This window comes from Trachurus japonicus, chromosome 8 (genome assembly GCF_045865225.1).
Source record: "Trachurus japonicus isolate A0001 chromosome 8, Traja_1.0".
NCBI classification, from domain to species: domain Eukaryota; kingdom Metazoa; phylum Chordata; class Actinopteri; order Carangiformes; family Carangidae; genus Trachurus; species Trachurus japonicus.
Window position 1 is genome coordinate 15,111,445 of NC_140914.1, and position 13,332 is coordinate 15,124,776.

At 42.6% G+C, this 13,332-nt stretch overlaps 2 protein-coding genes and 1 long non-coding RNA gene across 3 annotated transcripts in view; 2 read left to right on the forward strand and 1 right to left on the reverse strand.

Moving 5' to 3' along the window:
* Positions 1-13,332, reverse strand: part of LOC146982900 (uncharacterized) — a 50,908-nt gene that overhangs the window by 37,188 nt on the left and 388 nt on the right. The window contains exon 2 of the long non-coding RNA XR_015036280.1: positions 12,758-12,871. This is a non-coding gene — a long non-coding RNA (uncharacterized LOC146982900). The remainder of the gene's footprint in view (positions 1-12,757; positions 12,872-13,332) is intronic.
* Positions 1,515-8,957, forward strand: notum1a (notum, palmitoleoyl-protein carboxylesterase a). The gene is made up of 11 exons (XM_085784183.1): positions 1,515-2,141; positions 5,033-5,085; positions 5,184-5,279; positions 5,617-5,677; positions 5,765-5,823; positions 5,914-6,016; positions 6,109-6,300; positions 6,407-6,504; positions 6,657-6,804; positions 6,894-6,941; positions 7,064-8,957. Exons 1-11 carry the CDS (start codon positions 1,810-1,812, stop codon positions 7,365-7,367), a joined length of 1,494 nt encoding a protein of 497 aa, XP_085640309.1. The 5' UTR covers positions 1,515-1,809; the 3' UTR covers positions 7,368-8,957.
* On the forward strand, positions 10,761-13,300 carry myadml2 (myeloid associated differentiation marker like 2). Its single transcript, XM_085784184.1, has one exon. The coding sequence runs from the start codon at positions 11,570-11,572 to the stop codon at positions 12,479-12,481; it is 912 nt and encodes a 303-aa protein (XP_085640310.1). The 5' UTR covers positions 10,761-11,569; the 3' UTR covers positions 12,482-13,300.

A 13,332-nucleotide genomic window follows, 5' to 3' on the forward strand; every position in this document is an offset into this window, starting at 1 on the left:
GGGTTACATTTTTGGGGATGACGTGTGATAAAACAGGGAGGTATGGGTCAAAGTGACTAGACTCAATCTGTGACAGAGCCTCTCCTCCTGGGCCCTACCACATGTTTTAATCTATACAAGCATGTGTTTGAAGTTCCCAATGAATACCATCAGTCCTGCTGGTGACTTCATATCCATCTTACCTGGCTCAGAACAGTCCGACATCCTTTAGGCACACTGATTAACCACGGGGCTACAGTCAGTGAGAAGCTTTGTTTTTGTTCTGAGAGGTATAGTTAAATAGTAATGGCGTAAATGTGTTTCTATCAATATTAGCAACCATCATCAACCATCAAACCAAATAAAGACATACTTATGGTCTGTCAACTCACCGCTGTTGCCACAAGAGGAGACTCTCAAAGACTACACTGATGTCTCAGCTCAGTCCCATGCCACTACAGGCAGGCTGGCAGCTCTCTCTACTGCTACAAAGCTGATACAGCATTGATCAATAAGCGACGTGAAGCTCAGGTTCACATCCGCGCTATTGTGTCAGAGAGATGAGGAAAATCCCTGCTGTAACTGAAGTTGCCGCTTTCATAAAAATGCAACAAAAGACTATCAGGCAGAAATAAATTGAAAATTGGATTTGATTTCAGAAACTCCAGCAACGTCCAAAATAAACTGAATTAGTCTTCTTCACATGTCTCAGAAGCACCATCATGAAACGGCACTTTGATGAATAATCATTATTGTTCTGCCAAACATCTTAAAAGTGTCCTTAGAATAAGAGCCTGTTGGAGGAAAGCCTTCTTCGACCATAACGAGGCATTCCTGTGTTAAAAAGCTGGCTCCCCATCAGGATGCTCTGCTTGACTTACAAATATACAGTAGACCAGGAAAGTTTGGAAGAGACTGGAGTGGGAGGGAGGAGGCGAGACTGGGGAGGGAGGGGGGAGACTGATGGTTGCTTTGATCTTTAGGAGCCTGTCTGGATAACACAAAAAAGAAAAGAAAAGAAGTGTCCACATCTCTACATCTCAATAAAACAATAATAATTCATCAATGATAAATGTGATTCGTAACAGGTTTGTATTTCACAGCTAGAGGACTATACACTTTTACTATATAATACTTTTATTCATCTTAAATATATATGTTTTCTCATTTAACCTGCTGAAATCTTTTGGCCAAACATAGAGCTCTGCATGAGTTTTGATCATGTTTTGTTTTTTTCCCCACTTGATTTTCAGGCAAGTGTGTAACAAGATGCGTATTCTCACTTCATAAATTTGTGGTGGAATGGGAAATGGGCATTTCAAGGCCAATAAAAGCCACCACATCAAATAAAACATCGCGGATCAAAAGAACCAACGCATGGACGTTTTTTTTTTTTCCTCCTCTATAAATTAAAAAGGGGGGGTAGTCTGCCACGCTTGATCATGCCCCGAGTCCTGCCCCGCTCCTGCGATTGGCTGGACGGACACACAAGGGGGGAAAGTTTGAATAAAATACAAGAGCATGGCACGAGTGTTGTCGTTCAAGCTTGCGCGCTTGGTCCAGCAGCGCTTGAGTTGTAGATAGACAGTTGAAGCTGTGAGTCCGAAAGAAAGAAAGAAATATTCAGTCAATCCAACGGATGACAGTGATTGACCTCAGAGGACTTTTGACTTTAGTTGATATTAAACTTTTGCGTCTCTGGGAGTGTTGTTGCGTCTTTTTAACCCGTGCGTAAAACAGTCGTTTCTTTGATCAGCTCCATTTGACGAGACGTTTCCGTGAACAGACGTTGCATTTGGAGAAAAAGGACATCAAACCCCGGGGGATAAGATGACAGCGATCAGAATGGTTTCGTCGGTGCTGTTGCTGCTGCTGCTGATGCAGTCCGGAGCGCTTTGCGCACGGAGGTTCCGGGGTGGCCGCAACCCACAACCACGACGCGCACCACCTCCTCCCACATACCGAGCCGACCGGAGTGACACCACGGAGAGCTTCCCTCTGGATTTCACCGCCGTGGAGGAGAACATGGATAACTTCATGACACAGGTCAAGAACCTGGCGCAGTCCCTGTACCCGTGCTCGGCGCAGAAGCTCGACTACGACATGAAGCTGAACTTTTTGGAGAATACATCAGTCACCTGCAACGATGGAAGTCCCGCGGGGTATGTACCAGCTGAGAGTAAATAATAGCGTTATAATGTGATAAATCGTGATCCCCCCACGTGACCGGATCACCACAGCAGTGCACCCTGGAGCTTGTAGGGATTGTTTTTTTGTTTTGTTTTCTTCAGCAGGGCGCACCACGTCCTGCTGGTCATCCTACTGCCCGAAGTAACCCACATGTATCTGGCCTGCGGACAGCAGTGCCCGGCTCAATAAAGCTCAGGGTGCGCGGAAAATGCTGGCAGTTTTGATGCAACATTTCAAAGTTCTTTACTTTCTTTTGAAAGCGATCCTTCCCCGTTTTAAATATGTACAATAAAATTAAATATAGAAATAAATAAATATGTAAACTTTCCAAAACATCAAAAATGGGGCCATGTTCCAGGACAGAATAAGGTTCAGTCGGGATAAGATAGACAGCTGCTTTGCGTCAGCGAAGCGTGAAATTTGCGGATAGCCACATGGCCTATGCTTCATTTCCTTTGCTTCAAATTAGAATGCAGGATTTGCTCTGCAGAAAGTTCAGATTTAAGTTTTTCAGACCCCCGCCCATTTCTCTGCCTGCCTCTCTCTCTGATGATCACATCCACTGCGCTGAATGTTCCTCTGAAAGACTTTTAGCCTGCGCATTGTGAGGGGAACAATGGATCACTGCTTGATCAACATTGGTTTACAATGACATCCACCGTTGACATTGTTATTAAGCAGAAATCCATTTGGCAGGAAGAAAGCCTGCATGATTTCTCTGCTAAAGAGGGATAAGCCATGGCACTAAAAGCATATTAACATCAGACAGACCTATACGATCCTGTATAATATACACAATGCTCAGTCCTATAGATATTGCTATATGGGTAGCAGAGAGTCAAATTGTGGGTTGAACCGATTCGTATAGCTATAGATAATACTGATAACTGAGTTATGGGATCAAGGGATGAGTCAGATGAAGACAGTTGTAATGTGATTTACATGTTGTCTCTAAGAGCCAAGGCCCCATTGACAGTGGTTTTCACTTGTGCCTCAAACTGTCAATGCATTATTCTGCGTCATATCAATAAAATTCTTCCACCATGATGAAACAGCAATAGATCAACTGTGTGTGCCCAGTTTACGAGTCATAGCCAGAAAGAACTGTTTAAAATGTTTAATGCGATGTTATTTGGAACGGACATCATTTACGCTTTCCTGTTAAAATTGTATATCTCATAAGGGGAGGTTTTGCTGACTGTTGTGAACCGGAACTCACCTGGGACCAGTTCAGTGATATCAGACTTGACTTGAAATGGGTTTTGATATACATATATTTATCTTTATGGATTTAGTGGCCTGTCTAATTCCTGTTAAACCCCAGAGTGCGAAGCAGAAAGAGCTGTCCGTTAGCTTGGTTAAGCTCTCAGCCTTTAGAGACGCAGCATGAGGACGTACACAGGGGACAGTTGCTGGCAGATGGCCGTTTCATTCACTAACTGTGGTTGTTTGTCAGTTGAGATAATCCATCAACTACTAACAGTGTTCTCCAGAGAGGTATGTCGTCACAATTGCAGCCAAACAAGGATCCACTAGACAAGAAGGTGGAACTGCGTGATTCATGTTTTGGAGTTGCACTTGTTATAGTGTGTGGGTTGATGCAGCGCCTTTCCCTCTTGGCTTGTTCAGCTTGCCAAACCCGTCTTTACTTTGTTGTTTGGAAGTAGTAGCTGTAGTGGAGTAGTACGGTGCTCATCCTACATCACTGACTGTGGCTCACAATAACAGTACAAGACATTAACTGAAGCCAAAGTGTGATTCAGTGTCTGAGAAAACAGCTCAGAGCTTCAGCCAAGTCTGTTTTCTTGAGAGTCACTGAAATATTTTTGGCAATCTCTTCAGTTTAGTCATTGGTAAAGTTGGGTGGGTACTCAATGAATTAAAAAAAACAACAACAACATCTTGTTGTATCACAGAGGAACATTTGAAGCACTTTGTTTCTGTTAACACATGATAAATGTTTAATTTGCCTCATCTTCAGATAATACACCCAGTGGTGATTGATTGTGATATAGAATGAAAATCCAGATGAAAAACACATGATAAAGCATGCGTTGCCCTCTTCTGGGCTGACTACATACAGGATGCATTTTGCTATCTTTTCACAGTAATTAACTTTTAGTCCAACTGGCACAAAAAGCCACTTTAAGGAGCATAATCTTGGGTGCATGTGGGTATAACAAAACGGTCAGTATGTGTTCTGACATCTACACGGGCCAAATTAAGTCAGGTTAATTCTCTTTGCAAGGAGCCTTGATTTTATTGCGTGAGGACAATGCTGAAGACGGATGAGCTCAGACTGAAAAAGTGAAAAGCTCATGATGGTACATTGGGTATTCTTGCTACATCAAACAGTAGGAATACCATCTACTGGCATCTACAGTAGAAACAGGATTTATCTTCTGGCTGTTCACGAGATCGGTTTCATACGTGCGGAGGATACACGCAACCTCATTCTTGTCTGCTTTGTCTCTGTTGGCAGAATTACATTTTTGCAGTTTTCTGTCACCTTTCTTTTTTAGATAGCAATCAACAGGACATCCTTGTTAAGATAAAAAAAGAATGATGTCATGCTTGTTTTTATTTCATGCCTGGATACCATCACTGATGGTAGAACAGCGAGGGCATTTTTTCCCCCCAGTTTATCTCATCTCCTCTCTTTGAATAAAAAAGTACACCATATCGAGATTGTGGAATGTGGCTGCGCCTCTTGTTTAGATAATTGATATGCAGGTAGTGTAAAATCAACCTTGAGTAACTTATCTTAATTCCAACATTTTTAATTATCTGCACGAGACTCAAAAATGATTGACATGCCTGGCTGCTGTGATGAGTTGATTTTATATTATTTGGTCTTTTGCAGGTACTACCTGAAAGAATCACGAGGGAGTAGACGGTGGTTGATATTCCTAGAGGGTCAGTATTAAGGACTTCTTTTATTTAATCGACGAAGAGATGAATAAAAGTAGACAATTTGTGTGACAAATGATCTATGTTGCTTTCTTTTTGTCCAGGCGGCTGGTACTGCTTCAACAAGGAAAACTGCGACAGCCGATATGAGACCATGAGGAGGCTGATGAGCTCATCCAAGTGGCCCCAAACTAAAACAGGTCAGCTTCAGCAAGTCTGAATAGTTCACTACACTCCAATCTGCGCACCGTGGCCTGTAGCAAAACAGTCTGACCCCCCTCACATGATCAAAAAAAGTATAGATCCCACTAAGGTCTCCGAAATTCTACGTATCTGTGCTCTTCTGGAGTGTTATTGAGACTGACACCCGGTCATATAGCTGTGGTGTAGGGCTACCTGGCGCCCACTGCTGTAGGAACAGAGACGCCTCCCTCTCTCATTGCAGAGTAATAACTGTAATCCGTGTGGTAATGATGATGAGGAAGAAGAGGATGTGTCTGGGAGTGCCAGGATGGCTAATGATACATGTCTCTGTAGGCACGGGGATCCTGTCTCCACTGCCTGAGGAAAACCCTCACTGGTGGAATGCCAACATGGTGTAAGTTGACTCGTGTTTGTGTTGCTTGTTGTTGACGCACAGTTTTTAATCATAGGATGCGACTTTAACTGTGTGTTGGTTGTGCAGATTCATCCCCTACTGCTCCAGCGATGTGTGGAGCGGCGCTACGGCCAAAACAGAGCAAAGTAAGAAATGAGTGCAATCAAATCAAAGCATGGTCATCATTCTTTATGAGTGCTATTTTACAGTTCCACTCTCCTTTGCTGTATGTGTAGATGGCTATGCCTTCATGGGTTTGATGATTATTCAAGAGGTGGTGAAGGACCTGCTCAACAAAGGTCTGGACAATGCCAAAGTCCTCCTATTAGCAGGAAGCAGGTGTGTTGAAGTTCAACATCTACATTTCTTTTACATTCCTTCATCTTAGCTATACCAAAGTCAAAATGTCATATTTCTGTGTGTGTTTGCAGCGCCGGTGGTACTGGGGTCCTGCTGAATGTGGACCGGGTGGCAGAGCTGCTGGAGGGTCTAGGGCACACAGGGATACAAGTGCGTGGCCTGTCTGATTCTGGCTGGTTCCTGGACAACAAGCAGTACCACTACACGGACTGCGTAGATACCGTCAGCTGTGCCCCGACAGAGACGATCAAGAGAGGCATCAAGTAAGAAACGCCAACAAATATCATTAAATGTCAAAGGTCAAGATGTATGGTAGTATAGAGGTAGTGTAGTTTATTAAGACATGGTGTCCCATCTGTATTTTTTCAGGTACTGGGGGGGAGTGGTGCCAGAAAGGTGCAGACAGACCCATCAAGGAGAAGAGTGGAACTGTTTCTTTGGATACAGAGTGTTCCCGTCAATAAAAAGTGAGTCTGCCGTCTCATTCAGAGCTATATAAAAAACACTGTATATGCAAAGAATTCTGTGCTTCATAAGCCCAAATCATTTGCGTGGTTGTATGTATAATGCACAAATATGTAACATAATCCTATATTAATCTTCCATCTGCCTCGTATAGGCCCTGTGTTTGTGGTCCAGTGGCTCTTTGATGAGGCCCAGCTGACAGCAGACAATATCCAGCTAACGGGTCAACCTGTGCAGGAAGGCCAGTGGCGCTACATCCAGAATCTGGGCATCGAGCTGAGGAACACGCTCAAAGATGTCCCGTACGTTTACGTCTCTGCATTTTAGGGGGGATAATTTCAGTAGAAGTGTTTCATGAATTCATGAGTTGATTGTTTTCCCATATTTTCAGGGCCATGTTTGCTCCAGCATGCCTATCTCATGAAGTTATCACCAGAAAGTGAGTATGATTTTATTTTCACATCTTATTTTCCAGTACACAAGTATCAGGGGACATCAGATGTTGGCTATAGAGGATGTTTTACCAGTGAGCTGACAGCACCCCCTTGTGTTCTGTTCTAGTTACTGGATCGACGTGCAGGTCAAAGGCACCTCCTTGCCCCGAGCTCTGCACTGCTGGGACCGGAGCCTCCACGACAACAGGAACAACAAAGCTCCGCCCAAAGGCTGCCCGGTGCATTTGATCGACAGCTGCCCATGGCCACACTGCAACCCCACCTGCCCGACCATCCGAGACCAGTTCACGGGACAAGAGATGAACGTCATTCAGTTCCTCATGCACATGGGCTTCGATGTGCAGAAGATGGCTCAGCAGCAGGGCATGGACCCCAGCAAGCTTCTGGGCATGCTCAGCAGTGGCAGCTAAAGGCACACATGTAATACATTCATCACAATCTCCAAGCTAAGCCCAAGAAGGGCTGTCTGGTCTCTCTGGCCAGTCTCTTCCCATGCCTGATACCTCCAAGTACCCATCCACTTCCACAACCCATTCTACCTATGGTCTATTCCCCTCTGACCTCCTGTTTACTTTAGTCCAAACCTCAGTCATACCAAGGGGCTTAGATTGTGTCCCATAATTCCTTTCCTCACAGTACTGGTGACAGGTACAGGGGCAACATGCCACCGTGACAAGGCACAACTCTCTGCTACTCTCCATTTAAATTATCTTTTGCTTTGTAAAAGGAAAACTATCACGAATGTAATCCAGTTTTAAGGATGCTCAATGATGTTTTGTTTTTTTATACATTATTTTTATCCTTCCATATAGATTATATTTAGTAATTGTTTGAAAAAGAAAAAGGAAAAGGAAAATGCTACAACGACGTAAGGATGCTGTCTTTGTTAAGTAGTCACTATAGTATATAAGGTATAATTTTCAGTACATTTCAACCTGTTTTACAGTTCGGTCCGACCAACATCTCAAACATCACAAAACAGAGACGTATGATAAGTTGAGAAAAGCACTGGATCAGGAAGGAAATTTTGTATTTACCTCTAAAAACAATGACATGGATGATAGAGAGCGAGACAAGTGATGCTAACGCTCATCTAATCAACTTAACACACTCTTTACATAGTAGGGCGACAGAAATTAAAGCCACAGATATGAGATATTAATCCTTGCTAAAGAAGTAAAAAGAAAAAGACAGGCAATGCCCTACTACGCCATCTGTATATAGTTGTTATCTTGGGATAAACCCTGCAACTCATTCTGGACAGTTTTGGAATCTAGGTGGCATATTTTCAGCAAACAGCTGGGACTGAGCTGGACATGATGTCCGGTTCAGTCATTGTTTGAAACAAACTGTGGTGCTAAAGTGGCTCTTGAAACACTTAAGGGTCTACCTGTAGCTATACATTCACCACAGTGCCATCACATATAGCCTATACCTCTTTGTAACACAAGGCCGCATCGTCACAAGAAGACTGTTCAAACCCAGTCCGTGGGTACACGTTCATGTTAGCTCACCTCAGTAGTTCAGCAATCCTCAAATCAATGCAATGAACATTTAAAGGGAGACAAATATCATGTATTGTATTTTTTGTTGTTGTTTTGAGTATTTGTATAGGTTCCTTTAAGTGTTCACTATTGCAACTCCCTTCTTATATTTCATAATAGAGATCACTTTTTAATATAATGACAATGTTGTATGTAATGATGTCTTTATAAATGATGTTTTTAAAGGACCTCTATTTCGCATCACACCAGAGAAGGAAAGGTATTACTAATTGTAATTTTATTCTGTAACATATTTTTTAACAGAAAAAAAACTCAAGCTACATTGGTAATTTACATATTTATTTTGTTATGTAAATCATATTTATAAGTGCTATTTTCACAGAGAAGTGATTCTTTGTAAATTGTAAATACATTGCTGTTTTTTCTCTTTGTGTTGATTGCATGTCTTTGTATCAGACCTAAAAGAAAAGACAAATTACATATACTACAAGTTAATGCTGTGCAGTCTTGTTATTACTGTTAACGCCTGAAATCCACTGGTGTTTTTTTTGTTTTTTGTCGTTCCAATTGGAACACGCCAGAGTCACTTCATGCAAATGAATCTGTCAAACGCGAGGACACCATCCAATGGAGAGCAAGATGGAGAACAGCTCTGGGGAGGTCTGTCTTGAGTGGAGTTGATTTCATTTCATCTACCTTCACTGGTGATGGAAGATCATTATAGCTGTATCCAACAACCCAATTTTGTATGACCCCTAATCATATCAAAACATTTCAGTCGGTGTTTTGTGGTGTTTATCCACCTTTCTTGCTGCTTCAGTAAACGTACCCATCTGTGTTCCGGGTTCCACCTACCAAAACGTCCATTTTGGACAGGCGCCGCCACGTCCGGCAAGAAAACTTGGTGACGCCAGTGGATACCAGGCGTTATAATATAATTTTTATCACCACCATTAGTAGAGGACATAGTGGCAGATATAGTCTAAGTATTTACACAGTATTCATTCCTATTTTACACAAAATAGGAAAAAAAAGCTTTGGCAGGAGGCAAGTTCACCAGTTCCCTCAGGCTCCCATCACAATCTGTCACTATTTTGACACATCTGATCATGGATATGAGGCTAAGTGTACGCACACTGACAGGTTTTTCAACACCTTGCAGTTTAGCAGTTTCTGTGTAGTCAAACGTGAAGATATTTCAAACTAGATGAAGTGAATTGAGGGATATTTTGAGTTTTCATTTAATTGCTAATAGGAAATGAACTGATAATCTAAAATTTAACACAAGAGCTTGTTATTTATCCCTGACTTCCAGTCACCCATCCACACATAGATGCTTACAAGACCTGCAAGACTCATCAACTTCTGATTTTTAATGCGCCCTCAGGTCGGGCACTATCTGTCATGACAGTCTTCTTCTCCGATAACAACTTTCTTGTAGTCTTTCATCCGAGACTATGACTTTATTTAAAAACATCAACATGTAATACACTAATAAACAACAGATATAGGTTGCCTTTATTATTCCTTGCATACTCCCTCCCTTTCCAAACTTTGTACATACATTACCCACAATACAACTTGACTCCTGACAGCTTGGTAGGAGATCTGGGTGTAGCAGCAGCTAATGTAATGTAGCCTTGAGTTACAGGCCTCCGGCTGTGATGAGGAGTGAAGCTCCTTCTAACTCCACACAGCTACATTTTCTTTTCAATTTCAAACTATAGAATCTGCAGCTGCAAAAGACGTAATACAACTGTGAGCAGACTTTGATATATAAAAACGGGGGAGTACACAGCTTGAGCACACAGAATGCAGTGTATTTCCAAAAATGCATTGCATAGAATGTAGAAAATTTAGGCTATTGTTAACATGCCATGTTTAAAAACCTCCCAAGCCCATTTGACACAACTTCAGATATTATTTTAGTGTGTGGTTTTCTGTAAGAATCACCTTGCACACTGTAAATGAAAAATCACAGCATACTACCATCACAGGTTAAAGTATTTTAAGTAACTGCTAATCAATTTCCACCTCCCTCTCACATGTATAGCTCAAATCTGTCATCTCTTGTGTATAATCATCCATCTGGACCTGTATGTCATTTCTGTCTCTAATGGGAGTCTTAGTCTGCCCCCCTGTCATTACACTGCATATAAATGCCAGTTTCTTACTGAGGGTAGCTCTGACTCAGCCTCTCTGGGTGCTCCCTAGAAATACGACTCCCATGCTGTAAGCCACATGTTGCCTCCCACCCCTCTGTGGAATATAGACCCCTATTTTTAGAGCTGGCGAGGCCTGTATCCCTGGGCTCGGCACAAACCTCTTTCATTTAAACAGCCACCCATAGCAATCCACTGAGTGCACACTGACACACACAGGACACATAGGGAGGGAGAGGGTGTGTATTTGTGTGAGCAAGACCGAGTGGGAGACCAAATCCAAGAAGCACAGGGAGACAGAAACAGCAAGACAAAGAGCAAGACACTGAGCCAATAGTTTGAGTGATTTACACCGACAGTTAAGGGCCTACAGTGACGAAATTACAAGGATCGAATCCTGGAGTAATGGGACATGACTGACAGGACAACAAACTAGTCCACCTGTTCGGCACTCAGAGCTATTGTTGGAAGCTTGATCTCCGCATATGACTTACAGAGGAAAGCTTATTGGACAAGCCTTCACTTCACTTCACTTTGAACTTTTGATGCACTGGACAACTTGGTGATCGAGAAGAGCAAGCAAAGAAAAAAAAAAACAAGATTTCTGAAGGCATACACTCCAGGTTTGAGTAAGACTAGGATCACACTCTTATTCTCTAAAGCATTTTGAATAGGCATTTTGTGACATTTGAGTAAAGATCTAGCTAAATGTCCTTTACATTTAAAAAAAACTACAGTATAAACTTGTACTCAACAGTGTATAAATGTAACTTAAGCTCAGTGCTGTAATTACAAAGTAAGCCCAGTGTAAAATTATAAGGTAGGAAGGAAAGGGTGAGGTCTTTGACGGGAGAAAGAATAGGCCACAAGGACGCCAAGGCAGAGGAAACGGACTTTGAGAATCTCGTCAAGAAAAATAACTGCTTCTCGGTGACAACACACACCATGGATTCGCATGGAGGACACTACCTGAACAAAGATGCAGTGTTGTCACCTCTAGGTGCAGCTCGAATGTGCCAGCTGCTACTAGGCTGCACCATAATGGCCCTGGTGTCACACAGTGCAGGCTATAGTGCCACCTACGGAATCTTCTGCATGTTCGTGTGGTGCTTCTGCTTCGCTGTGACACTGATCGTGTTCACCTTGGACATTACACGGCTCCACACGTGCATGCCCATTTCCTGGGATAACTTCACTGTGGCCTTTGCCATGCTGGCAACTCTCATGTACATCACTGCCTCTGTGGTCTACCCTGTTTACTTCCTCGAAGAAGAGTGCCCCGACGAAAGCTGTGAGGTTCAAATCTACCGCATTGCTGTCACAGTCTGCTCCTGTGTCTGCTGTTTCCCCTACGCGGTCGAGGTATTCCTAACCAGAGCCAAACCAGGGGCTGTGGTGGGTTATATGGCCACTGTATCTGGTCTGCTCAAGGTGGTCCAGAGTTTTGTGGCCTGCATCATTTTTGGGGCCCTGGCTAATGACAGTGAGTACAACCTCTACATAGCTACCCAGTACTGTGTAGTGGTGTACAGCCTGTGCTTCTCTGTGACCGTGATAGTGGTCATCCTGACAGTTTCTGGAAGGACCGCAGCCCTGCGATTCCCCTTTGACCGATTTGTAGTGGTCTACACCTTCTTAGCTGTCATCCTCTACCTCAGCACCGCTCTGATCTGGCCCATCTTCAGCTTTGATAAGAAATACGGCACCACAACTCGTCCTGAGGATTGCCCACGTGGAGAATGTCCCTGGGACAGCAAGCTGGTCGTGGCAGTGTTCACCAACGTCAACCTAATCTTATATTTTATTGATCTTGTTTACTCCCAGAGGATTCGCTTTGTCTCCAGCTCTGCTGTTTGAAAAATGTTACTGCTCTCAAGACTATTAAGCCTCAGAGACAAATAAAGAAGGTTTGAGCATCCAATGTGCCCTCAATAGTATAGGTCTCTATGAAGATCTCATTCCCTTGTATCCATTAATTTATGGTGTTATGTATGTGTAACATTTTTTATTAGCAGTATTCATAATTATTATAGTATTAGGTCTCTGTGCAAGGCAACAAAACTGACAGTATTATCCGTGATATATGCTACAAGCTCAAGAAAAGGGCCTTTCTGCAGTTCTGCAGGGACCTACCAGGGAGAGCCTGCCAGGTGCACCGGTGAGCTGATCTCAGCATCTTTATCCACAGAGGACTCTGGGAAATACGTCCATCCCCAAGTTTCTTTGGTGGTCTCAAACAAGACAGACCTATGCAAGTGTGTGATAGAGATTAAAGTATTAGAAAAAGTGCTTTGTCAGATAGACACCCCTCTGTCTTACAAAGGCGAGGGAATTTATTTAATTGTATTTAAACCATGGAAAGAAAGAAAGAAAATATGTCTCATAGAGATGCATGGTATTAAGTCTACAGTATATGCACTGAATGTAGCCTTTGGGTTTGGCTGTATTTTACTGTTGTTGTTTTTTTCTAATTTGCATTAGCCTATATTCCTCAACCTGAAGTTCATTTGGCCTTTCCTGTTATCTACTGAGTGTTTTGTGTCTGATAGGCTACATGAAAGGCAAAAATATCAAATCTATTATTTGTGATAAGGACAGTCTTGCGATGTAATAGTATTTCTTTCATTGCTAAGTTTCTGACGTTTGTTCCATGATTAGCTAATAAAATATTGAATAGTTGGCTGTGTGGTGTTAGTGTTTTCGATTTC

Excerpts from the sequence above, each read along its gene's own strand:
- notum1a (XM_085784183.1), top strand. The coding sequence starts at position 1,810 with ATGACAGCGATCAGAATGGTTTCGTCGGTGCTGTTGCTGCTGCTGCTG. Across the intron at positions 2,142-5,032 it reads AACGATGGAAGTCCCGCGGG|GTACTACCTGAAAGAATCAC; the intron begins GTATGTACCAGC and ends GGTCTTTTGCAG. Across the intron at positions 6,017-6,108 it reads CTCCTATTAGCAGGAAGCAG|CGCCGGTGGTACTGGGGTCC; the intron begins GTGTGTTGAAGT and ends GTGTGTTTGCAG.
- myadml2 (XM_085784184.1), top strand. The coding sequence starts at position 11,570 with ATGGATTCGCATGGAGGACACTACCTGAACAAAGATGCAGTGTTGTCA.